This window comes from Scyliorhinus torazame, chromosome 29 (assembly GCF_047496885.1).
Source record: "Scyliorhinus torazame isolate Kashiwa2021f chromosome 29, sScyTor2.1, whole genome shotgun sequence".
Lineage (NCBI taxonomy): Eukaryota > Metazoa > Chordata > Chondrichthyes > Carcharhiniformes > Scyliorhinidae > Scyliorhinus > Scyliorhinus torazame.
Window position 1 is genome coordinate 13,636,220 of NC_092735.1, and position 25,469 is coordinate 13,661,688.

Consider the following 25,469-nt stretch of genomic DNA (forward strand, 5'->3'; position numbering starts at 1 on the left):
CAAATGCAATGTTGTCATTCATCTCAAGAGGCTTGGAATATAAAAGCAGGGATGTACTTCTGAAGCTTTATAAAGCATTAGTTAGGCCCCATTTAGAATACTGTGAGCAATTTTGGGCCCCACACCTCCGGAAGGACATACTGGCACTGGAGCGGGTCCAGCGGAGATTCACACGGATGATCCCAGGAATGGTAGGCCTAACATACGATGAACATCTGAGGATCCTGGGATTATATTCATTGGAGTTTAGGAGGTTGAGGGGAGATCTAATAGAAATTTACAAGATAATGAATGGCTTAGATAGGGTGGATGTAGGGAAGTTGTTTCCATTAGCAGGGGAGACTAGGACCCGGGGGCACAGCCTCAGAATAAAAGGGAGTCACTTTAGAACAGAGGTGAGGAGAAATTTCTTCAGCCAGAGAGTGGTGGGTCTGTGGAATTCATTGCCACAGAGGGCGGTGGAGGCCGGGACGTTGAGTGTCTTTAAGACAGAAGTTGATAAATTCTTGATTTCTCGAGGAATTAAGGGCTATGGAGAGAGAGCGGGTAAATGGAGTTGAAATCAGCCATGATTGAATGGCGGAGTGGACTCGATGGGCCGAATGACCTTACTTCCACTCCTCTGTCTTATGGTCTTATGACTGGCGGCGGTTTCGAGCCAAATTGCAATTCTCCGCTGCCTCGACAGCGGCGTCAATGCGTTCCACTCCGCACATACAGTAAACGCCGTTGGCATTCCATTAGTGGGCCTGACCCGGGATTCTCCGGGGCCTCCGCGATTCTCCGCCTCCACCCGGGGCGAATTCCCGGCGGCGAGGTTCGCTTGTGATTTTAAAAATGGCGAAACAGGCGTCGTGGTTGCTGAGGGAGAGAGAGGGGGTACGGAAAGTGTCCAACCATGCAGCTGCGCTCGCCGCTGACAGTCCACTGTGAATGTAGGGCCACAGGTTGTGTGCCCCCCCCCACCCCAGATGCCCTCATGCCCCAGTCGACCCATCAGCAGGATGGGCGTGCTCCAGCACAACCAGCACCATCTTGTTGGCTGGGATGTGTGTGTGCGGGGAGTGTAATGTGTATATGCGGCTGCAGCTTGTCAGCCTCCCCAGTGTCAATCATGGGCCCAGCGAATTCTGCACCGTTTTTCACTGGGTTCGATTGTGTTCCACGTGGCACCGGTGCTAGCCCCTCCGCAGTCGCTGAACCGTCCAATTTGGCTGTCGTGGAAATCCACAAATCCTGCCCCGGCATCAACACTTAGTCTCAGGAACGGAGAATCCAGCTGATTATCTATACCTGTTACTAATTCCAATTAAGCAACCCAATACTGTTCAAATGGCACTTATAAATAAAGTTAACAAAAACAGTTTACTTGTTTAGCTATGTAGAGACTTTTGTAGAGAGCTCCTTTCAAGAGTGGATCCAGTATATATCTGCTCAACTGAACATTATTTGGCAAAACACCTATAACAGACTGTAAAGCTACAGACAGACCTCGCTCCTCCCATTAATTACATCATTTGTACCCCACCTAAGTTCCATGGCCTGATTATCTAGGACTAAATACAATCCTCCATTAATTATTTAATCTCCAGTAATCATAACAATCATTTGTAACCAATTAAATGGTTGGAATGGATGATAACCCCACCTTTTATGACTCTTTAATTGCAGTTTTAGTAGACACACTGCCTGTTTGTATTTTAAATCAAGGTTTTTAATAGCTTTACGGGGACAGAAAATTTAATAAATCACAATTTCTACATTTATCACGCATTCGAGCATAATTTGGGCCTTTTCAAATTGGCATAGGGAGGCTGTGCGTCACAAGGATGGATGTCTTGACAACTAACGGCTGGAGCGATGCCCGGGGGGGGGGGGGGGGGGGGGGGTGACAAAACCTCCAGAAAGTGACAAAACCTCCAGAAATACATTTAGTCCCGGTTGGCAACTGATTACTAATTGCCCTTGAGAAGGTGCCGCGGGAAGCCTTCTTAAGCCACGGCAGTCCCTGTGGACACCCAGTGCTTTGCAACATGGCTGTTTGACACAATTGAGCGGCGTAACTATTTCTGGGGACTGTGAAGAGTCAGCTACATAACTGAGTCACATGTAGGGGGGGCAGCAGATTTCCTCTACTGAAGGACATGAGGTGAACCAGATTAATTGGATCATTAATATTGAGACTAGAATTTTATTGCCGATTTATTAATTAAAATTGCTTCGGTGGTATTCGAACTCTCGCCTCCAAAGCATTTAACCAATCCCATGGATTACTAGTCTGATAACATTATCGCTGTGCTGTGTCCTCCAACTGCAGAGTTCCACGCTAAATGTTTTGTCTGATTTCCCTTCTCCATCCTGTTTATCGACCATCATACATTCAAAAAGGCCTTTGCTCAGTTTCTTCCCTTCCAGGCCGAAAGCCTGGGTTTTATCTCCCCCCCATAATTTCACTTGGACTCGGCGAGAAGGTACGGGGTTGGGATAGGGACCCGGAGGCTTTGTGGGTGAGGACGGAGGCAGTCTCTCGTCAGGGTTGGGGTTGCGGCCGCGGGCAACGGTGACACTCACGTTCGTCCCAGGAAAATATCCGTGGAGTCTGGTGGTGGTGGCCACGCTGATGATATGGAGGCAATTCCGGCAACACTGTTGATGTTGAACAGAGGGAATCAGCTGTATGGGCGCGCTCCAGCACAACCAGCACCATCTTGTTGGCTGGGATGTGTGTGTGCGGGGAGTGTAATGTGTATATGCGGCTGCAGCTTGTCAGCCTCCCCAGTGTCAATCATGGGCCAAGCAAATCCTGCACCGCTTCTCACTGGGTTCGATTGTGTTCCACGTGGCACACCCGGTAAACATCGATAAACACCCTGCTACAACAGAGGTTGAGCTGACGAGGGTGGATGCTACGTTTTGGGCTCGGGAGGAACGGGGTTTGGTGGAAATGAAGGACGTATTTCTAGAAGGGCGGTTTGCGAATTTGGAAGAGTTGAGGGAGGAGTTTGGGATTCCCCGGAGTGAGGCCTTCGGCCTCCAGGGCAACGCGGTAGCACAGTGGTTAGCACAGCTGTTTCACAACTCCGGGGTCCCAGGTTCGATTCCCCGCTGGGTCACTGTCTGTGCGGAGTCTGCACGTTCTCCCCGTGTGTGTGTGGGTTTCCTCCGGGTGCTCCGGTTTCCTCCCACAGTCCAAAGGCGTGCGGGTTAGGTGGACTGGCCACGCTAAATTGTCCTTAGTGACCAAAAAAGGTTAGGTGGGGTCAGGGGGATGGGGTGGAGGTCTGCGAATAGGGTGGTGTGGGCTTTGGTAGGGTGCTCTTTCCAAGGGCCGGTGCAGACTCGATGGGCCGAATGGCCTCCTGCACTGTAAATTTGATATGCTGGTGCGGGATTTTGCAAAGACGGTTCCCCGAATTTTCTGGTGGTGCCGCCATCCAGGGGGTGTTGTCAGAGGTTGGGGGGATTTGAACCCAAGGACTCTTGCATTTTAACACCATGTAAACCCTGAAGTGAGCATCATACTCCTAGACCAACGAGCCGGCGTGAAGGAATAATCTCCGCTTCCTGGATCAGTGCAGCTACAATGACGCTCATGAAGCTCGACGTCATCCGGGACAAAGTAGCCCACTTGATTGGCACCCCCCCTGAAACATTCACTCCCTCCACCACCGATGCACGTGTGCACCATCTGCAACACCTTCCAAACCTGCAACCGTTACCATCTCATGGGCAAGGTGCATGGGAATACCACCACCTACAAATTGCCCTTCAGGCCACACACCGGCCTGACTCCCAGGGCAAGTCCAAAACCTGAATAAAACCACCAGCAGCCTCCATTACTGTTGTAAACAATTTAATAACTATATATAATATAATATATATGTCGAATAAAACACCCAAAATAACACTGAACATACACAGGCCACGCGCCACCATCAGAATGTCCCGCGTGTGTCTATGTCAGACTATGATCAGCCAATGAAGGGAGCGGGGGGAGGGGGGTGGGGGGGGGGCAGAGAAACGAGGGCGGGGGGTGGGGGGGTGGGATATAAAGTAGTTGAAAATCAAAACTCACCGATATATTTAAAAATAAAATATATAATCTAGGAGACCCACCCTCTCAAACTGAAGTAATTTACATCAAGAGATTGTGCCCAAGAGAGTTTCAGGTTTGGGGTGGGTTTATTTGGTGGTTGGGGGGAGGGGGGGGGGAGGAGGGAGTGGGAGGGTTTTTTTTCCGCCGGATCCCCTCGACTCTGGGAGCTACCAGACCGAACGGTTGGTTCTGTTTTTGTTCCACTGCCGCACACGGATGCTGGAGTTTCGAAGGGATCGGACCTTCAGGATTCAGGGGGGCCCCAAGGGTGTTCTGGAACCCCAGGGGACCCTCGAGGTTGTGGAGGGGGGGGGGGGGGCAGGGGCTCCTCAGTGTTCAGGGGCATGGGCTCCTTGAGGGTGAAGGGGCCCTCTGGAAGAGAGGGGGCACTGGGGGTTCAGGGGAAGAGGTGCCCTTCTGGGTTCGAAAAGGGGGGGGGGGGTGCAGGTCTTCAGGGTTGGTGATCAGAGGGGTCCCACTCGGGGTATCAAGGGCCCTTTGGGGTTCAGGACAGGGGGGGAGGGCCCTCGGGGTGGAAGGGCAGGGAATCTCTCGGGGTCAGGAACAGGGGCGCCTTGGTTTTCGGGAGGGGGTGCCCTGGGGTTTTAGGGGTACTTTAGCTCCGAGTCTGTTGCCGGCAATTCTGTGTGGTTGCGGTTAACAGTGAGCGTGCCAGGCTCGGCAGATACGCCCATGGAATCGCCGTTCTGGTCGCGTATAATCATGTCTGATTCACCGTCTCCATCAAACAGGAGGACCTGCGGGGAAACAAGAGGAGAAAAAAGTATTGTTGGGGAATTTTGATGCATCTGCATTCCACGCTCTGTACCGTCCAACTCAACCCTCTCTCCCTCCCCCACCCTCCCGATGCTCTGAACCCAATCCACCTCATGCTCCGGCGCCTTTTATGTGCCCAGCTGAACTCCCGTCCTGCCCTCTGCATTCCCCAAACTCACCCCCACACACCCCTAACCGTACAAGCCCTGCCCCGCCACCTCTGCTCACCTGTTTATGTTTTGTCCCAAAGGAATGGGGATGCCTCTACTCAGCCGCGTTCAGACTGCTCCGTACTGTTAGACTTGGAGGTTCTGTGCTGGAGGAGAGAAATGCTGGCGTTATACTCCTTCCTTTACAACCAATCCTTGTTAACCTGCCCTGCCACCTCCGAAGCACTTGCTAAAATCAATGGGATTGTGGGACTTTATAAATACAGGTGCAGGGAGAAAAATTGAGGAAATAAATATTAATTCGTTTGAGAAAGTCACTGGCACTGAGGCGCAGTGGTTAGCACTGCTGCCTCACGGCACCGAGGACCCGGGTTCGATCCCGGCTCTGGGTCACCTGTCCGTGTGGAGTTTGCACGTTCTCCCCGTGTCTGCGTGGGTCTCACCCCCACAACCCAAAGATGTGCAGGGTAGGTGGATTGGCCCCACGCTAAATTGCCCCTTAATTGGAACTTTTTTTCAAAACAAAAGATGTGAACTCGGCAAAAACAAAACCCGTTCAGTCAAACCTGAAGCACCACAGTTTCCCATCTCGAAACAACGGCAAGATCCCGTGGCAGGAGTGTATGGGTTACTCCCCACACAGCAGTGGGTGCAGGATACAAAACAATTCAAAACATGGGACCAACTGGGAAATATTCTGCCCGTTTAGAACCGGTTCAAACAGGATTGGGAAATGCAGCAATGCAGAGAAAATCTTTCACTCCTGTATCTAACCCCGTGCTGTCCCTGTCCTGGGAGAGTTTGATGGGGACAGTGTAGAGGGAGCTTTACTCTGTGTCTTATCTCATGCTGTCCCTGTCCTGGGAGTGTTTGATGGGGACAGTGTAGAGGGAGCTTTACTCTGTATCCAACCCCGTGCTGTACCTGTCCTGGGAGAGTTTGATGGGGACAGTGTAGAGGGAGCTTTACTCTGTGTCTTATCTCATGCTGTCCCTGTCCTGGGAGTGTTTGATGGGGACAGTGTAGAGGGAGCTTTACTCTGTATCTAACCCCGTGCTGTACCTGTCCTGGGAGTGTTTGCTGGGGACAGTGTAGAGGGAACTTTACTCTGTATCTAACCCCGTGCCGTGCCTGTCCTGGGAGTGTTTGATGGGGACAGTGTAGAGTGATCTTTACTCTGTACCTAACCCCGTGCCGTACCTGTCCTGGGAGTGTTTGATGGGGACAGTGTAGAGGGAGCTTTACTCTGTACCTAACTCCGTGCTGTATCTGTCCTGGGAGTGTTTGATGGGGACAGTGTAGAGGGAGCTTTACTCTGTATCTAACCCCGTGCTGTACCTGTCCTGGGAGTGTTTGAAGGGGACAGTGTAGAGGGAGCTTTACTCTGTATCTAACCCTGTGCTGTACCTGTCCTGGGAGTGTTTGATGGGGACAGTGCAGAGGGAGATTTACTCTGTACCTAACTCCGTGCTGTATCTGTCCTGGGAGTGTTTGATGGGGACAGTGTAGAGGGAGCTTTACTCTGTATCTAACCCCGTGCTGTACCTGTCCTGGGAGTGTTTGATGAGGACAGTGTACAGGGAGCTTTACTCTGTATCTAACCCCGTGCTGTACCTGTCCTGGGAGTGTTTGATGGCGACAGAGTAGAGGGAGCTTTACTCTGTATCTTATCTCATGCTGTCCCTGTCCTGCGAGTGTTTGATGGGGACAGTGTAGAGAGAGATTTACTCTGTATCTAACCCCGTGCTGTACCTGTCCTGGGAGTGTTTGATGGGGACAGTGTAGAGGGAGCTTTACTCTGTATCTAACCCCGTGCTGTACCTGTCCTGGGAGTGTTTGATGGGGACAGTGTAGAGGGATCTTTACTCTGTATCTAACCCCGTGCCGTGCCTGTCCTGGGAGTGTTTGATGGGGACAGTGTAGAGGGATGTTTACTCTGTACCTAACCCCGTGCCGTACCTGTCCTGGGAGTGTTTGATGGGGACAGTGTAGAGGGAGCTTTACTCTGTACCTAACTCCGTGCTGTATCTGTCCTGGGAGTGTTTGATGGGGACAGTGTAGAGGGAGCTTTACTCTGTATCTAACCCCGTGCTGTACCTGTCCTGGGAGTGTTTGAAGGGGACAGTGTAGAGGGAGCTTTACTCTGTATCTAACCCTGTGCTGTACCTGTCCTGGGAGTGTTTGATGGGGACAGTGCAGAGGGAGATTTACTCTGTACCTAACTCCGTGCTGTATCTGTCCTGGGAGTGTTTGATGGGGACAGTGTAGAGGGAGCTTTACTCTGTATTTAACCCCGTGCTGTACCTGTACTGGGAGTGTTTGAAGGGGACAGTGTAGAGGGAGCTTTACTCTGTATCTAACTCTGTGCTGTACCTGTCCTGGGAGTGTTTGATGGGGACAGTGTAGAGGGAGCTTTACTCTGTACCTAACCCTGTGCTGTACCTGTCCTGGGAGTGTTTGATGGGGACAGTGTAGAGGGAGCTTTACTCTGTATTTAACCCTGGGCTGTACCTGTCCTGGGAGTGTTTGATGGGGACAGTGTAGAGGGAGCTTTACTCTGTATCTAACCCCGTACTGTACCTGTCGTGGGAGTGTTTGATGGGGACAGTGCAGAGGGAGCTTGACTCTGTACCTAACTCCGTGCTGTACCTGTCCTGGGAATGTTTGATGGGGACAGTGCAGAAGGAGCTTTACTCTGTATCTAAGCCCGTGCTGTACCTGTCCTGGGAGTGTTTGATGGGAACAGTGTAGAGGGAGCTTTACTCTGTATTTAACCCCGTGCTGTACCTGTCCTGGGAGTGTTTGAAGGGGACAGTGTAGAGGGAGCGTTACTCTGTATCAAACCCCATGCTGTACCTGTCCTGGGAGTATTTAATGGGGGCAGTGTAGAGCGAGTTTTACTCTGTATCTAACCCCATGCTGTACCTGTCCTGGGAGTGTTTGATGGGGACAGTGTAGAGGGAGCCATACTCTGTATCTAACCCTGTGCTGTACCCACATTGGGAGTGTTTGATGGGGACAGTGTGGAGGGAGCTTTACTCTGTATCTAACCCTGTGCTGTACCTGTCCTGGGGGAGTTTGATGGGACAGTGTAGAGAGAGCTTTAGTCTGTATCTAACCCCGTGCTGTACCTGTCCTGGGAGTGTTTGATGGGACAGTGTAGAGAGAGCTTTTCTCTGTACCTAACCCTGTGCTGTACCTGTCCTGGGAGTGTTTGATGGGGACAGCATAGAGGAATCTTTACTCTGTATCTAACCCTGTACTGTACCTGTCCTGGGAGTGTTTGATGGGGACAGTGTAGAGGGAGGTTTACTCTGTATCTAACCCCATGCTGTACCTGTCCTGGGAGTGTTTGATGGGACAGTGTAGAGAGGGCTTTTCTCTGTACCTAACCCTGTGCTGTACCTGTCCTGGGAGTGTTTGATGGGGACAGCATAGAGGAATCTTTACTCTGTATCTAACCCCGTGCTGTACCTGTCTTGGGAGTGTTTGATGGGGACAGTGTCGAGGGAGCATTTCTCTGAATCTAACCCCGTTAGGTACCAGTCCTGGGAGTGTTTGATGGGGACAGTGTAGAGGGAGTTTTACTCTGTATCTAACCCCGTGATGTACCTGTCCTGGGAGTATTTAATGGGGGCAGTGTAGAGTGAGCTTTAATCTGTATCTAACCCCGTGCTGTACCTGTCCTGGGAGTGTTTGAAGGGGACAGTGTAGAGGGAGCTTTACTCTGTATCTAACCCTGTGCTGTACCTGTCCTGGGAGTGTTTGATGGGGACAGTGCAGAGGGAGATTTACTCTGTACCTAACTCCGTGCTGTATCTGTCCTGGGAGTGTTTGATGGGGACAGTGTAGAGGGAGCTTTACTCTGTATCTAACCCCGTGCTGTACCTGTCCTGGGAGTGTTTGATGAGGACAGTGTACAGGGAGCTTTACTCTGTATCTAACCCCGTGCTGTACCTGTCCTGGGAGTGTTTGATGGCGACAGAGTAGAGGGAGCTTTACTCTGTATCTTATCTCATGCTGTCCCTGTCCTGCGAGTGTTTGATGGGGACAGTGTAGAGAGAGATTTACTCTGTATCTAACCCCGTGCTGTACCTGTCCTGGGAGTGTTTGATGGGGACAGTGTAGAGGGAGCTTTACTCTGTATCTAACCCCGTGCTGTACCTGTCCTGGGAGTGTTTGATGGGGACAGTGTAGAGGGATCTTTACTCTGTATCTAACCCCGTGCCGTGCCTGTCCTGGGAGTGTTTGATGGGGACAGTGTAGAGGGATGTTTACTCTGTACCTAACCCCGTGCCGTACCTGTCCTGGGAGTGTTTGATGGGGACAGTGTAGAGGGAGCTTTACTCTGTACCTAACTCCGTGCTGTATCTGTCCTGGGAGTGTTTGATGGGGACAGTGTAGAGGGAGCTTTACTCTGTATCTAACCCCGTGCTGTACCTGTCCTGGGAGTGTTTGAAGGGGACAGTGTAGAGGGAGCTTTACTCTGTATCTAACCCTGTGCTGTACCTGTCCTGGGAGTGTTTGATGGGGACAGTGCAGAGGGAGATTTACTCTGTACCTAACTCCGTGCTGTATCTGTCCTGGGAGTGTTTGATGGGGACAGTGTAGAGGGAGCTTTACTCTGTATTTAACCCCGTGCTGTACCTGTACTGGGAGTGTTTGAAGGGGACAGTGTAGAGGGAGCTTTACTCTGTATCTAACTCTGTGCTGTACCTGTCCTGGGAGTGTTTGATGGGGACAGTGTAGAGGGAGCTTTACTCTGTACCTAACCCTGTGCTGTACCTGTCCTGGGAGTGTTTGATGGGGACAGTGTAGAGGGAGCTTTACTCTGTATTTAACCCTGGGCTGTACCTGTCCTGGGAGTGTTTGATGGGGACAGTGTAGAGGGAGCTTTACTCTGTATCTAACCCCGTACTGTACCTGTCGTGGGAGTGTTTGATGGGGACAGTGCAGAGGGAGCTTGACTCTGTACCTAACTCCGTGCTGTACCTGTCCTGGGAATGTTTGATGGGGACAGTGCAGAAGGAGCTTTACTCTGTATCTAAGCCCGTGCTGTACCTGTCCTGGGAGTGTTTGATGGGAACAGTGTAGAGGGAGCTTTACTCTGTATTTAACCCCGTGCTGTACCTGTCCTGGGAGTGTTTGAAGGGGACAGTGTAGAGGGAGCGTTACTCTGTATCAAACCCCATGCTGTACCTGTCCTGGGAGTATTTAATGGGGGCAGTGTAGAGCGAGTTTTACTCTGTATCTAACCCCATGCTGTACCTGTCCTGGGAGTGTTTGATGGGGACAGTGTAGAGGGAGCCATACTCTGTATCTAACCCTGTGCTGTACCCACATTGGGAGTGTTTGATGGGGACAGTGTGGAGGGAGCTTTACTCTGTATCTAACCCTGTGCTGTACCTGTCCTGGGGGAGTTTGATGGGACAGTGTAGAGAGAGCTTTAGTCTGTATCTAACCCCGTGCTGTACCTGTCCTGGGAGTGTTTGATGGGACAGTGTAGAGAGAGCTTTTCTCTGTACCTAACCCTGTGCTGTACCTGTCCTGGGAGTGTTTGATGGGGACAGCATAGAGGAATCTTTACTCTGTATCTAACCCTGTACTGTACCTGTCCTGGGAGTGTTTGATGGGGACAGTGTAGAGGGAGGTTTACTCTGTATCTAACCCCATGCTGTACCTGTCCTGGGAGTGTTTGATGGGACAGTGTAGAGAGGGCTTTTCTCTGTACCTAACCCTGTGCTGTACCTGTCCTGGGAGTGTTTGATGGGGACAGCATAGAGGAATCTTTACTCTGTATCTAACCCCGTGCTGTACCTGTCTTGGGAGTGTTTGATGGGGACAGTGTCGAGGGAGCATTTCTCTGAATCTAACCCCGTTAGGTACCAGTCCTGGGAGTGTTTGATGGGGACAGTGTAGAGGGAGTTTTACTCTGTATCTAACCCCGTGATGTACCTGTCCTGGGAGTATTTAATGGGGGCAGTGTAGAGTGAGCTTTAATCTGTATCTAACCCCGTGCTGTACCTGTCCTGGGAGTGTTTGATGGTGACAGTGTAGAGGGAGCTTTACTCTGTATCTAACCCCGTGCTGTACTTGTCCTGGGAGTGTTTGATGGGGACAGTGTAGAGGGAGCTTTACTCTGTATCTAACCCGGTGCTGTACCTGTCCTGGGAGTGTTTGATGGGAACAGTGTAGTGGGATCTTTACTCTGTATCTAACCCCGTGCTGTACCTGTCCTGGGAGTGTTTGATGGGGACAGTGCAGAGGGCGCTTTACTCTGTACCTCAGCCCGTGCTGTACCTGCCCTGGGAGTGTTTGATGCGGACAGTGTAGAGAGCTTTATTCTGTATCTTACCCAGTGCTGTACCTGTCCTGGGACTGTTTGATGGGGAGAGTGTAGAGGGAGCTTTATTCTGTATCGTACCCCGTGCTGTATCTGTCCTGGGAGTGTTTGATGGGGGCAGTGTAGAGTGAGATTTACTCTGTATCTAACCCCGTGCTGTACCTGTCCTGAGGGAGTTTGATGGGACAGTGTAGAGAGAGCTTTACTCTGTATCTAACCCCGTGCTGTACCTGTCCTGGGAGTATTTAATGGGGGCAGTGTAGAGGGAGCTTTACTCTGTATCTTACCCCGTGCTATATCTGTCCTGGGAGTGTTTGATGGGGACAGTGTAGAGAGAGCTTTACTGTGTATGTTACCCCGTGCTGTACCTGTCCTGGGACTGTTTGATGGGAACAGTGTAGAGGGATCTTTACTCTGTATCTAACCCCGTGCTGTACCTGTCCTGGGACTGTTTGATGGGTACAGTGTAGAGGGAGCTTTACTCTGTATCGTACCCCGTGCTGTACCTGTCTTGGGAGTGTTTGATGGGGACAGTGTCGAGGGAGCTTTTCTCTGTATCTAACCCCGTTAGGTACCAGTCCTGGGAGTGTTTGATGGGGACAGTGTAGAGGGAGTTTTACTCTGTATCTAACCCCGTGATGTACCTGTCCTGGGAGTATTTAATGGGGGCAGTGTAGAGTGAGCTTTACTCTGTATCTAACCCCATGCTGTACCTGTCCTGGGAGTGTTTGATGGGGACAGTGTAGAGGGAACTTTACTCTGTATCTTACCCCGTGCTGTACCTGTCCTGAGGGTGTTTGATGGGACAGTGAAGAGAGAGCTTTACTCTGTATCTAACCCCATGCTGTACCTGTCCTGGGAGTGTTTGATGGGGACAGTGTAGAGGGAGCCATACTCTGTATCTAACCCTGTGCTGTACCCACATTGGGAGTGTTTGATGGGGACAGTGTGGAGGGAGCTTTACTCTGTATCTAACCCCGTGCTGTACCTGTCCTGGGAGTGTTTGATGGGACAGTGTAGAGAGAGCTTTTCTCTGTACCTAACCCTGTGCTGTACCTGTCCTGGGAGTGTTTGATGGGGACAGCATAGAGGAATCTTTACTCTGTATCTAACCCTGTACTGTACCTGTCCTGGGAGTGTTTGATGGGGACAGTGTAGAGGGAGGTTTACTCTGTATCTAACCCCGTGCTGTACCTGTCCTGGGAGTGTTTGATGGGACAGTGTAGAGAGGGCTTTTCTCTGTACCTAACCCTGTGCTGTACCTGTCCTGGGAGTGTTTGATGGGGACAGCATAGAGGAATGTTTACTCTGTATCTAACCCCGTGCTGTACCTGTCTTGGGAGTGTTTGATGGGGACAGTGTCGAGGGAGCATTTCTCTGAATCTAACCCCGTTAGGTACCAGTCCTGGGAGTGTTTGATGGGGACAGTGTAGAGGGAGTTTTACTCTGTATCTAACCCCGTGATGTACCTGTCCTGGGAGTATTTAATGGGGGCAGTGTAGAGTGAGCTTTAATCTGTATCTAACCCCGTGCTGTACCTGTCCTGGGAGTGTTTGATGGTGACAGTGTAGAGGGAGCTTTACTCTGTATCTAACCCCGTGCTGTACTTGTCCTGGGAGTGTTTGATGGGGACAGTGTAGAGGGAGCTTTACTCTGTATCTAACCCGGTGCTGTACCTGTCCTGGGAGTGTTTGATGGGAACAGTGTAGTGGGATCTTTACTCTGTATCTAACCCCGTGCTGTACCTGTCCTGGGAGTGTTTGATGGGGACAGTGCAGAGGGCGCTTTACTCTGTACCTCAGCCCGTGCTGTACCTGCCCTGGGAGTGTTTGATGCGGACAGTGTAGAGAGCTTTATTCTGTATCTTACCCAGTGCTGTACCTGTCCTGGGACTGTTTGATGGGGAGAGTGTAGAGGGAGCTTTATTCTGTATCGTACCCCGTGCTGTATCTGTCCTGGGAGTGTTTGATGGGGGCAGTGTAGAGTGAGATTTACTCTGTATCTAACCCCGTGCTGTACCTGTCCTGAGGGACTTTGATGGGACAGTGTAGAGAGAGCTTTACTCTGTATCTAACCCCGTGCTGTACCTGTCCTGGGAGTATTTAATGGGGGCAGTGTAGAGTGAGATTTACTCTGTATTTAACCCTGGGCTGTACCTGTCCTGGGAGTGTTTGATGGGGACAGTGTAGAGGGAGCTTTACTCTGTACCTAACGCCGTGCTGTACCTGTCCTGGGAGTGTTTGATGGGGACAGTGTAGAGGGAGCTTTACTCTGTATCTAACCCCGTGCTGTACCTGTCCTGGGACTGTTTGATGGGGACAGTGTAGAGGGAGCTTTACTCTGTATCTAACCCCGTACTGTACCTGTCCTGGGAGTGTTTAATGGGGACAGTGCAGAGGGAGCTTGACTCTGTACCTAACTCCGTGCTGTACCTGTCCTGGGAGTGTTTGATGGGGACAGTGCAGAGGGAGCTTTACTCTGTATCTAAGCCCGTGCTGTACCTGTCCTGGGAGTGTTTGATGGGAACAGTGTAGAGGGAGCTTTATTCTGTATCTAACCCCGTGTTGTATCTGTCCTGGGAGTGTTTGATCGGGACAGGGTAGAGAGAGCTTTACTCTGCACCTAACCCTGTGCTGTATCTGTCCTGGGAGTGTTTGATGGGGACAGTGTAGAGGGAGCTTTACTCTGTATCTAACCCTGTGCTGTTCCTGTCCTGGGAGTGTTTGATGGGGACAGTGTAGAGGGAGCTTTACTCTGTACCTAACCCTGTGCTGTACCTGTCCTGGGGGAGTTTGATGTGACTGTGTAGAGAGAGATTTACTCTGTATCTAACCCCGTGCTGTAGCAGTATTGGGAGTGTTTGCTGTGGACCGTGTAGAGGGAGCTTTATTCTGTATCTAACCCCGTACTGTACCTGTCCTGGGAGTGTTTGATGGGGACAGTGTAGAGGGAGCTTTACTCTGTATCTAACCCCGTGCTGTACCTGTCCTGGGAGTGTTTGATCGGGTCAGTGTACAGAGAGCTTTACTCTGTACCTAACCCTGTACTGTACCTGTCCTGGGAGTGTTTGACGGGGAGAGTGTAGCGGGAGCTTTACTCTGTATCTAACCCTGTGCCGGACCTGTCCTGGGGGAGTGTGATGGGACAGTGTAGAGAGAGCTTTAGTCTGTATCTAACCCCGTGCTGTACCTGTCCTGGGAGTGTTTGAAGGGGACAGTGTAGAGGGAGCTTTACTCTGTACCTTACCCTGTGCTGTACCTGCCCTGGCAGTGTTTGATGGGACAGTGTAGAGAGAGCTTTACTCTGTACCTAACCCTGTGCTGTACCTGGCCTGGGAGTGTTTGACGGGGAGAGTGTAGCGGGAGCTTTACTCTGTATCTAACCCTGTGCTGTACCTGTCCTGGGAGTGTTTGATGGGGACAGTGTAGAGGGATCTTTACTCTGTACCTAACCCCGTGCAGTACCTGTCCTGGGAGTGTTTGATGGGGTCAGTGTAGAGGGAGCTTTACTTTGTATCTATCCCCGTGCTGTACCTGTCCTCGGAGTGTTTGATTGGAACAGTGTAGAGGGAGCTTTACTCTGTATCTAACCCTGTGCTGTACCTGTCCTGGGGGTGTTTGGAGGGGACAGTGTAGAGCGAGCTTTACTCTGTACCTAACCCCGTGCTGTACCTGTCCTGGGAGTATTTAATGGGGGCAGTGTAGAGCGAGCTTTACTCTGTATCTAACCCCATGCTGTACCTGTCCTGGGAGTTTTTGATGGGGACAGTGTAGAGGGAGCTTTACTCTGTATCTAACCCCATGCTGCACCTGTCCTGGGAGTTTTTGATGGGGACAGTGTAGAGGGAACTTTACTCTGTATCTTACCCCGTGCTGTACCTGTCCTGAGGGTGTTTGATGGGACAGTGTAGAGAGAGCTTTACTCTGTATCAAACCCCATGCTGTACCTGTCCTGGGAGTATTTAATGGGGGCAGTGTAGAGCGAGTTTTACTCTATATCTAACCCCATGCTGTACCTGTCCTGGGAGTGTTTGATGGGGACAGTGTAGAGGGAGCCATACTCTGTATCTAACCCTGTGCTGTACCCACATTGGGAGTGTTTGATGGGGACAGTGTGGAGGGAGCTTTACTCTGTATCTAACCCTGTGCTGTACCTGTCCTGGGGGAGTTTGATGGGACAGTGTAGAGAGAGCTTTAGTCTGTATCTAACCCCGTGCTGTACCTGTCCTGGGAGTGTTTGATGGGACAGTGTAGAGAGAGCTTTTCTCTGTACCTAACCCTGTGCTGTACCTGTCCTGGGAGTGTTTGATGGGGACAGCATAGAGGAATCTTTACTCTGTATCTAACCCTGTACTGTACCTGTCCTGGGAGTGTTTGATGGGGACAGTGTAGAGGGAGGTTTACTCTGTATCTAACCCCGTGCTGTACCTGTCCTGGGAGTGTTTGATGGGACAGTGTAGAGAGGGCTTTTCTCTGTACCTAACCCTGTGCTGTACCTGTCCTGGGAGTGTTTGATGGGGACAGCATAGAGGAATCTTTACTCTGTATCTAACCCCGTGCTGTACCTGTCTTGGGAGTGTTTGATGAGGACAGTGTCGAGGGAGCATTTCTCTGAATCTAACCCCGTTAGGTACCAGTCCTGGGAGTGTTTGATGGGGACAGTGTAGAGGGAGTTTTACTCTGTATCTAACCCCGTGATGTACCTGTCCTGGGAGTATTTAATGGGGGCAGTGTAGAGTGAGCTTTAATCTGTATCTAACCCCGTGCTGTACCTGTCCTGGGAGTGTTTGATGGTGACAGTGTAGAGGGAGCTTTACTCTGTATCTAACCCCGTGCTGTACTTGTCCTGGGAGTGTTTGATGGGGACAGTGTAGAGGGAGCTTTACTCTGTATCTAACCCGGTGCTGTACCTGTCCTGGGAGTGTTTGATGGGAACAGTGTAGTGGGATCTTTACTCTGTATCTAACCCCGTGCTGTACCTGTCCTGGGAGTGTTTGATGGGGACAGTGCAGAGGGCGCTTTACTCTGTACCTCAGCCCGTGCTGTACCTGCCCTGGGAGTGTTTGATGCGGACAGTGTAGAGAGCTTTATTCTGTATCTTACCCAGTGCTGTACCTATCCTGGGACTGTTTGATGGGGAGAGTGTAGAGGGAGCTTTATTCTGTATCGTACCCCGTGCTGTATCTGTCCTGGGAGTGTTTGATGGGGGCAGTGTAGAGTGAGATTTACTCTGTATCTAACCCCGTGCTGTACCTGTCCTGAGGGAGTTTGATGGGACAGTGTAGAGAGAGCTTTACTCTGTATCTAACCCCGTGCTGTACCTGTCCTGGGAGTATTTAATGGGGGCAGTGTAGAGGGAGCTTTACTCTGTATCTTACCCCGTGCTATATCTGTCCTGGGAGTGTTTGATGGGGACAGTGTAGAGAGAGCTTTACTGTGTATGTTACCCCGTGCTGTACCTGTCCTGGGACTGTTTGATGGGAACAGTGTAGAGGGATCTTTACTCTGTATCTCACCCCGTGCTGTACCTGTCCTGGGACTGTTTGATGGGTACAGTGTAGAGGGAGCTTTACTCTGTATCGTACCCCGTGCTGTACCTGTCTTGGGAGTGTTTGATGGGGACAGTGTCGAGGGAGCTTTTCTCTGTATCTAACCCCGTTAGGTACCAGTCCTGGGAGTGTTTGATGGGGACAGTGTAGAGGGAGTTTTACTCTGTATCTAACCCCGTGATGCACCTGTCCTGGGAGTATTTAATGGGGGCAGTGTAGAGTGAGCTATACTCTGTATCTAACCCCATGCTGTACCTGTCGTGGGAGTGTTTGATGGGGACAGTGTAGAGGGAACTTTACTCTGTATCTTACCCCGTGCTGTACCTGTCCTGAGGGTGTTTGATGGGGACAGTGTAGAGGGAGCTTTACTCTGTACCTAACGCCGTGCTGTACCTGTCCTGGGAGTGTTTGATGGGGACAGTGTAGAGGGAGCTTTACTCTGTATCTAACCCCGTGCTGTACCTGTCCTGGGACTGTTTGATGGGGACAGTGTAGAGGGAGCTTTACTCTGTATCTAACCCCGTACTGTACCTGTCCTGGGAGTGTTTAATGGGGACAGTGCAGAGGGAGCTTGACTCTGTACCTAACTCCGTGCTGTACCTGTCCTGGGAGTGTTTGATGGGGACAGTGCAGAGGGAGCTTTACTCTGTATCTAAGCCCGTGCTGTACCTGTCCTGGGAGTGTTTGATGGGAACAGTGTAGAGGGAGCTTTACTCTGTATCTAACCCCGTGTTGTACCTGTCTGGGAGTGTTTGATCGGGACAGGGTAGAGAGAGCTTTACTCTGCACCTAACCCTGTGCTGTACCTGTCCTGGGAGTGTTTGATGGGGACAGTGTAGAGGGAGCTTTACTCTGTATCTAACCCTGTGCTGTTCCTGTCCTGGGAGTGTTTGATGGGGACAGTGTAGAGGGAGCTTTACTCTGTACCTAACCCTGTGCTGTACCTGTCCTGGGGGAGTTTGATGTGACTGTGTAGAGAGAGATTTACTCTGTATCTAACCCCGTGCTGTACCAGTATTGGGAGTGTTTGCTGTGGACCGTGTAGAGGGAGCTTTATTCTGTATCTCACCCCGTACTGTACCTGTCCTGGGAGTGTTTGATGGGGACAGTGTAGAGGGAGCTTTACTCTGTATCTAACCCCGTGCTGTACCTGTCCTGGGAGTGTTTGATCGGGTCAGTGTAGAGAGAGCTTTACTCTGTACCTAACCCTGTACTGTACCTGTCCTGGGAGTGTTTGACGGGGAGAGTGTAGCGGGAGCTTTACTCTGTATCTAACCCAGTGCCGGACCTGTCCTGGGGGAGTGTGATGGGACAGTGTAGAGAGAGCTTTAGTCTGTATCTAACCCCGTGCTGTACCTGTCCTGGGAGTGTTTGAAGGGGACAGTGTAGAGGGAGCTTTACTCTGTACCTTACCCTGTGCTGTACCTGCCCTGGCAGTGTTTGATGGGACAGTGTAGAGAGAGCTTTACTCTGTACCTAACCCTGTGCTGTACCTGGCCTGGGAGTGTTTGACGGGGAGAGTGTAGCGGGAGCTTTACTCTGTATCTAACACTGTGCTGTACCTGTCCTGGGAGTGTTTGATGGGGACAGTGTAGAGGGATCTTTACTCTGTACCTAACCCCGTGCAGTACCTGTCCTGGGAGTGTTTGATGGGGTCAGTGTAGAGGGAGCTTTACTTTGTATCTATCCCCGTGTTGTACCTGTCCTCGGAGTGTTTGATTGGAACAGTGTAGAGGGAGCTTTACTCTGTATCTAACCCTGTGCTGTACCTGTCCTGGGGGTGTTTGGAGGGGACAGTGTAGAGCGAGCTTTACTCTGTACCTAACCCCGTGCTGTACCTGTCCTGGGAGTATTTAATGGGGGCAGTGTAGAGCGAGCTTTACTCTGTATCTAACACCATGCTGCACCTGTCCTGGGAATTTTTGATGGGGACAGTGTAGAGGGAACTTTACTCTGTATCTTACCCCGTGCTGTACCTGTCCTGAGGGTGTTTGATGGGACAGTGTAGAGAGAGCTTTACTCAGTATCAAACCCCATGCTGTACCTGTCCTGGGAGTATTTAATGGGGGCAGTGTAGAGCGAGTTTTACTCTGTATCTAACCCCATGCTGTACCTGTCCTGGGAGTGTTTGATGGGGACAGTGTAGAGGGAGCCATACTCTGTATCTAACCCTGTGCTGTACCCACATTGGGAGTGTTTGATGCGGACAGTGTGGAGGGAGCTTTACTCTGTATCTAACCCTGTGCTGTACCTGTCCTGGGGGAGTTTGATGGGACAGTGTAGAGAGAGCTTTAGTCTGTATCTAACCCCGTGCTGTACCTGTCCTGGGAGTGTTTGATGGGACAGTGTAGAGAGAGCTTTTCTCTGTACCTAACCCTGTGCTGTACCTGTCCTGGGAGTGTTTGATGGGGACAGCATAGAGGAATCTTTACTCTGTATCTAACCCTGTACTGTACCTGTCCTGGGAGTGTTTGATGGGGACAGTGTAGAGGGAGGTTTACTCTGTATCTAACCCCGTGCTGTACCTGTCCTGGGAGTTTTTGATGGGGACAGTGTAGAGGGAGCTTTACTCTGTATCTAACCCCATGCTGCACCTGTCCTGGGAGTTTTTGATGGGGACAGTGTAGAGGGAACTTTACTCTGTATCTTACCCCGTGCTGTACCTGTCCTGAGGGTGTTTGATGGGAGAGTGTAGAGAGAGCTTTACTCTGTATCAAACCCCATGCTGTACCTGTCCTGGGAGTATTTAATGGGGGCAGTGTAGAGCGAGTTTTACTCTATATCTAACCCCATGCTGTACCTGTCCTGGGAGTGTTTGATGGGGACAGTGTAGAGGGAGCCATACTCTGTATCTAACCCTGTGCTGTACCCACATTGGGAGTGTTTGATGGGGACAGTGTGGAGGGAGCTTTACTCTGTATCTAACCCTGTGCTGTACCTGTCCTGGGGGAGTTTGATGGGACAGTGTAGAGAGAGCTTTAGTCTGTATCTAACCCCGTGCTGTACCTGTCCTGGGAGTGTTTGATGGGACAGTGTAGAGAGAGCTTTTCTCTGTACCTAACCCTGTGCTGTACCTGTCCTGGGAGTGTTTGATGGGGACAGCATAGAGGAATCTTTACTCTGTATCTAACCCTGTACTGTACCTGTCCTGGGAGTGTTTGATGGGGACAGTGTAGAGGGAGGTTTACTCTGTATCTAACCCCGTGCTGTACCTGTCCTGGGAGTGTTTGATGGGACAGTGTAGAGAGGGCTTTTCTCTGTACCTAACCCTGTGCTGTACCTGTCCTGGGAGTGTTTGATGGGGACAGCATAGAGGAATCTTTACTCTGTATCTAACCCCGTGCTGGACCTGTCTTGGGAGTGTTTGATGAGGACAGTGTCGAGGGAGCATTTCTCTGAATCTAACCCCGTTAGGTACCAGTCCTGGGAGTGTTTGATGGGGACAGTGTAGAGGGAGTTTTACTCTGTATCTAACCCCGTGATGTACCTGTCCTGGGAGTATTTAATGGGGGCAGTGTAGAGTGAGCTTTAATCTGTATCTAACCCCGTGCTGTACCTGTCCTGGGAGTGTTTGATGGTGACAGTGTAGAGGGAGCTTTACTCTGTATCTAACCCCGTGCTGTACTTGTCCTGGGAGTGTTTGATGGGGACAGTGTAGAGGGAGCTTTACTCTGTATCTAACCCGGTGCTGTACCTGTCCTGGGAGTGTTTGATGGGAACAGTGTAGTGGGATCTTTACTCTGTATCTAACCCCGTGCTGTACCTGTCCTGGGAGTGTTTGATGGGGACAGTGCAGAGGGCGCTTTACTCTGTACCTCAGCCCGTGCTGTACCTGCCCTGGGAGTGTTTGATGCGGACAGTGTAGAGAGCTTTATTCTGTATCTTACCCAGTGCTGTACCTGTCCTGGGACTGTTTGATGGGGAGAGTGTAGAGGGAGCTTTATTCTGTATCGTACCCCGTGCTGTATCTGTCCTGGGAGTGTTTGATGGGGGCAGTGTAGAGTGAGATTTACTCTGTATCTAACCCCGTGCTGTACCTGTCCTGAGGGAGTTTGATGGGACAGTGTAGAGAGAGCTTTTCATCTGTATCTAACCCCGTGCTGTACCTGTCCTGGGAGTATTTAATGGGGGCAGTGTAGAGGGAGCTTTACTCTGTATCTTACCCCGTGCTATATCTGTCCTGGGAGTGTTTGATGGGGACAGTGTAGAGAGAGCTTTACTGTGTATGTTACCCCGTGCTGTACCTGTCCTGGGACTGTTTGATGGGAACAGTGTAGAGGGATCTTTACTCTGTATCTCACCCCGTGCTGTACCTGTCCTGGGACTGTTTGATGGGTACAGTGTAGAGGGAGCTTTACTCTGTATCGCACCCCGTGCTGTACCTGTCTTGGGAGTGTTTGATGGGGACAGTGTCGAGGGAGCTTTTCTCTGTATCTAACCCCGTTAGGTACCAGTCCTAGGAGTGTTTGATGGGGACAGTGTAGAGGGAGTTTTACTCTGTATCTAACCCCGTGATGTACCTGTCCTGGGAGTATTTAATGGGGGCAGTGTAGAGTGAGCTATACTCTGTATCTAACCCCATGCTGTACCTGTCCTGGGAGTGTTTGATGGGGACAGTGTAGAGGGAACTTTACTCTGTATCTTACCCCGTGCTGTACCTGTCCTGAGGGTGTTTGATGGGGACAGTGTAGAGGGAGCTTTACTTTGTACCTAACGCCGTGCTGTACCTGTCCTGGGAGTGTTTGATGGGGACAGTGTAGAGGGAGCTTTACTCTGTATCTAACCCCGTGCTGTACCTGTCCTGGGACTGTTTGATGGGGACAGTGTAGAGGGAGCTTTACTCTGTATCTAACCCCGTACTGTACCTGTCCTGGGAGTGTTTAATGGGGACAGTGCAGAGGGAGCTTGACTCTGTACCTAACTCCGTGCTGTACCTGTCCTGGGAGTGTTTGATGGGGACAGTGCAGAGGGAGCTTTACTCTGTATCTAAGCCCGTGCTGTACCTGTCCTGGGAGTGTTTGATGGGAACAGTGTAGAGGGAGCTTTACTCTGTATCTAACCCCGTGTTGTACCTGTCTGGGAGTGTTTGATCGGGACAGGGTAGAGAGAGCTTTACTCTGCACCTAACCCTGTGCTGTACCTGTCCTGGGAGTGTTTGATGGGGACAGTGTAGAGGGAGCTTTACTCTGTATCTAACCCTGTGCTGTTCCTGTCCTGGGAGTGTTTGATGGGGACAGTGTAGAGGGAGCTTTACTCTGTACCTAACCCTGTGCTGTACCTGTCCTGGGGGAGTTTGATGTGACTGTGTAGAGAGAGATTTACTCTGTATCTAACCCCGTGCTGTACCAGTATTGGGAGTGTTTGCTGTGGACCGTGTAGAGGGAGCTTTATTCTGTATCTCACCCCGTACTGTACCTGTCCTGGGAGTGTTTGATGGGGACAGTGTAGAGGGAGCTTTACTCTGTATCTAACCCCGTGCTGTACCTGTCCTGGGAGTGTTTGATCGGGTCAGTGTAGAGAGAGCTTTACTCTGTACCTAACCCTGTACTGTACCTGTCCTGGGAGTGTTTGACGGGGAGAGTGTAGCGGGAGCTTTACTCTGTATCTAACCCAGTGCCGGACCTGTCCTGGGGGAGTGTGATGGGACAGTGTAGAGAGAGCTTTAGTCTGTATCTAACCCCGTGCTGTACCTGTCCTGGGAGTGTTTGAAGGGGACAGTGTAGAGGGAGCTTTACTCTGTACCTTACCCTGTGCTGTACCTGCCCTGGCAGTGTTTGATGGGACAGTGTAGAGAGAGCTTTACTCTGTACCTAACCCTGTGCTGTACCTGGCCTGGGAGTGTTTGACGGGGAGAGTGTAGCGGGAGCTTTACTCTGTATCTAACACTGTGCTGTACCTGTCCTGGGAGTGTTTGATGGGGACAGTGTAGAGGGATCTTTACTCTGTACCTAACCCCGTGCAGTACCTGTCCTGGGAGTGTTTGATGGGGTCAGTGTAGAGGGAGCTTTACTTTGTATCTATCCCCGTGCTGTACCTGTCCTCGGAGTGTTTGATTGGAACAGTGTAGAGGGAGCTTTACTCTGTATCTAACCCTGTGCTGTACCTGTCCTGGGGGTGTTTGGAGGGGACAGTGTAGAGCGAGCTTTACTCTGTACCTAACCCCGTGCTGTACCTGTCCTGGGAGTATTTAATGGGGGCAGTGTAGAGCGAGCTTTACTCTGTATCTAACCCCATGCTGCACCTGTCCTGGGAATTTTTGATGGGGACAGTGTAGAGGGAACTTTACTCTGTATCTTACCCCGTGCTGTACCTGTCCTGAGGGTGTTTGATGGGACAGTGTAGAGAGAGCTTTACTCAGTATCAAACCCCATGCTGTACCTGTCCTGGGAGTATTTAATGGGGGCAGTGTAGAGCGAGTTTTACTCTGTATCTAACCCCATGCTGTACCTGTCCTGGGAGTGTTTGATGGGGACAGTGTAGAGGGAGCCATACTCTGTATCTAACCCTGTGCTGTACCCACATTGGGAGTGTTTGATGCGGACAGTGTGGAGGGAGCTTTACTCTGTATCTAACCCTGTGCTGTACCTGTCCTGGGGGAGTTTGATGGGACAGTGTAGAGAGAGCTTTAGTCTGTATCTAACCCCGTGCTGTACCTGTCCTGGGAGTGTTTGATGGGACAGTGTAGAGAGAGCTTTTCTCTGTACCTAACCCTGTGCTGTACCTGTCCTGGGAGTGTTTGATGGGGACAGCATAGAGGAATCTTTACTCTGTATCTAACCCTGTACTGTACCTGTCCTGGGAGTGTTTGATGGGGACAGTGTAGAGGGAGGTTTACTCTGTATCTAACCCCGTGCTGTACCTGTCCTGGGAGTGTTTGATGGGACAGTGTAGAGAGAGGGCTTTTCTCTGTACCTAACCCTGTGCTGTACCTGTCCTGGGAGAGTTTGATGGGGACAGCATAGAGGAATCTTTACTCTGTATCTAACCCCGTGCTGTACCTGTCTTGGGAGTGTTTGATGGGGACAGTGTCGAGGGAGCATTTCTCTGAATCTAACCCCGTTAGGTACCAGTCCTGGGAGTGTTTGATGGGGACAGTGTAGAGGGAGTTTTACTCTGTATCTAACCCCGTGATGTACCTGTCCTGGGAGTATTTAATGGGGGCAGTGTAGAGTGAGCTTTAATCTGTATCTAACCCCGTGCTGTACCTGTCCTGGGAGTGTTTGATGGTGACAGTGTAGAGGGAGCTTTACTCTGTATCTAACCCCGTGCTGTACTTGTCCTGGGAGTGTTTGATGGGGACAGTGTAGAGGGAGCTTTATTCTGTATCTAACCCGGTGCTGTACCTGTCCTGGGAGTGTTTGATGGGAACAGTGTAGTGGGATCTTTACTCTGTATCTAACCCCGTGCTGTACCTGTCCTGGGAGTGTTTGATGGGGACAGTGCAGAGGGCGCTTTACTCTGTATCTCAGCCCGTGCTGTACCTGCCCTGGGAGTGTTTGATGCGGACAGTGTAGAGAGCTTTATTCTGTATCTTACCCAGTGCTGTACCTGTCCTGGGACTGTTTGATGGGGAGAGTGTAGAGGGAGCTTTATTCTGTATCGTACCCCGTGCTGTATCTGTCCTGGGAGTGTTTGATGGGGGCAGTGTAGAGTGAGATTTACTCTGTATCTAACCCCGTGCTGTACCTGTCCTGAGGGAGTTTGATGGGACAGTGTAGAGAGAGCTTTACTCTGTATCTAACCCCGTGCTGTACCTGTCCTGGGAGTATTTAATGGGGGCAGTGTAGAGGGAGCTTTACTCTGTATCTTACCCCGTGCTATATCTGTCCTGGGAGTGTTTGATGGGGACAGTGTAGAGAGAGCTTTACTGTGTATGTTACCCCGTGCTGTACCTGTCCTGGGACTGTTTGATGGGAACAGTGTAGAGGGATCTTTACTCTGTATCTAACCCCGTGCTGTACCTGTCCTGGGACTGTTTGATGGGTACAGTGTAGAGGGAGCTTTACTCTGTATCGTACCCCGTGCTGTACCTGTCTTGGGAGTGTTTGATGGGGACAGTGTCGAGGGAGCTTTTCTCTGTATCTAACCCCGTTAGGTACCAGTCCTGGGAGTGTTTGATGGGGACAGTGTAGAGGGAGTTTTACTCTGTATCTAACCCCGTGATGTACCTGTCCTGGGAGTATTTAATGGGGGCAGTGTAGAGTGAGCTATACTCTGTATCTAACCCCATGCTGTACCTGTCCTGGGAGTGTTTGATGGGGACAGTGTAGAGGGAACTTTACTCTGTATCTTACCCCGTGCTGTACCTGTCCTGAGGGTGTTTGATGGGGACAGTGTAGAGGGAGCTTTACTTTGTACCTAACGCCGTGCTGTACCTGTCCTGGGAGTGTTTGATGGGGACAGTGTAGAGGGAGCTTTACTCTGTATCTAACCCCGTGCTGTACCTGTCCTGGGACTGTTTGATGGGGACAGTGTAGAGGGAGCTTTACTCTGTATCTAACCCCGTACTGTACCTGTCCTGGGAGTGTTTAATGG

At 50.9% G+C, this 25,469-nt stretch overlaps 1 protein-coding gene across 1 annotated transcript in view; it reads right to left on the minus strand.

Annotated features, from left to right (window-relative positions):
• Positions 1 to 3,836: 3,836 nt before the first annotated feature.
• LOC140403873 (transcription factor 20-like) overlaps positions 3,837 to 25,469 on the minus strand; it is a 465,895-nt gene continuing 444,262 nt past the window's right edge. Inside the window, exons 5-6 of the mRNA XM_072492086.1 lie at positions 5,102 to 5,189; positions 3,837 to 4,854 (exon numbers count right to left, since the gene is read on the minus strand). Of these exons, the coding sequence (XP_072348187.1) occupies positions 5,142 to 5,189 (48 nt within the window). The 3' untranslated portion in view covers positions 3,837 to 4,854; positions 5,102 to 5,141. The remainder of the gene's footprint in view (positions 4,855 to 5,101; positions 5,190 to 25,469) is intronic.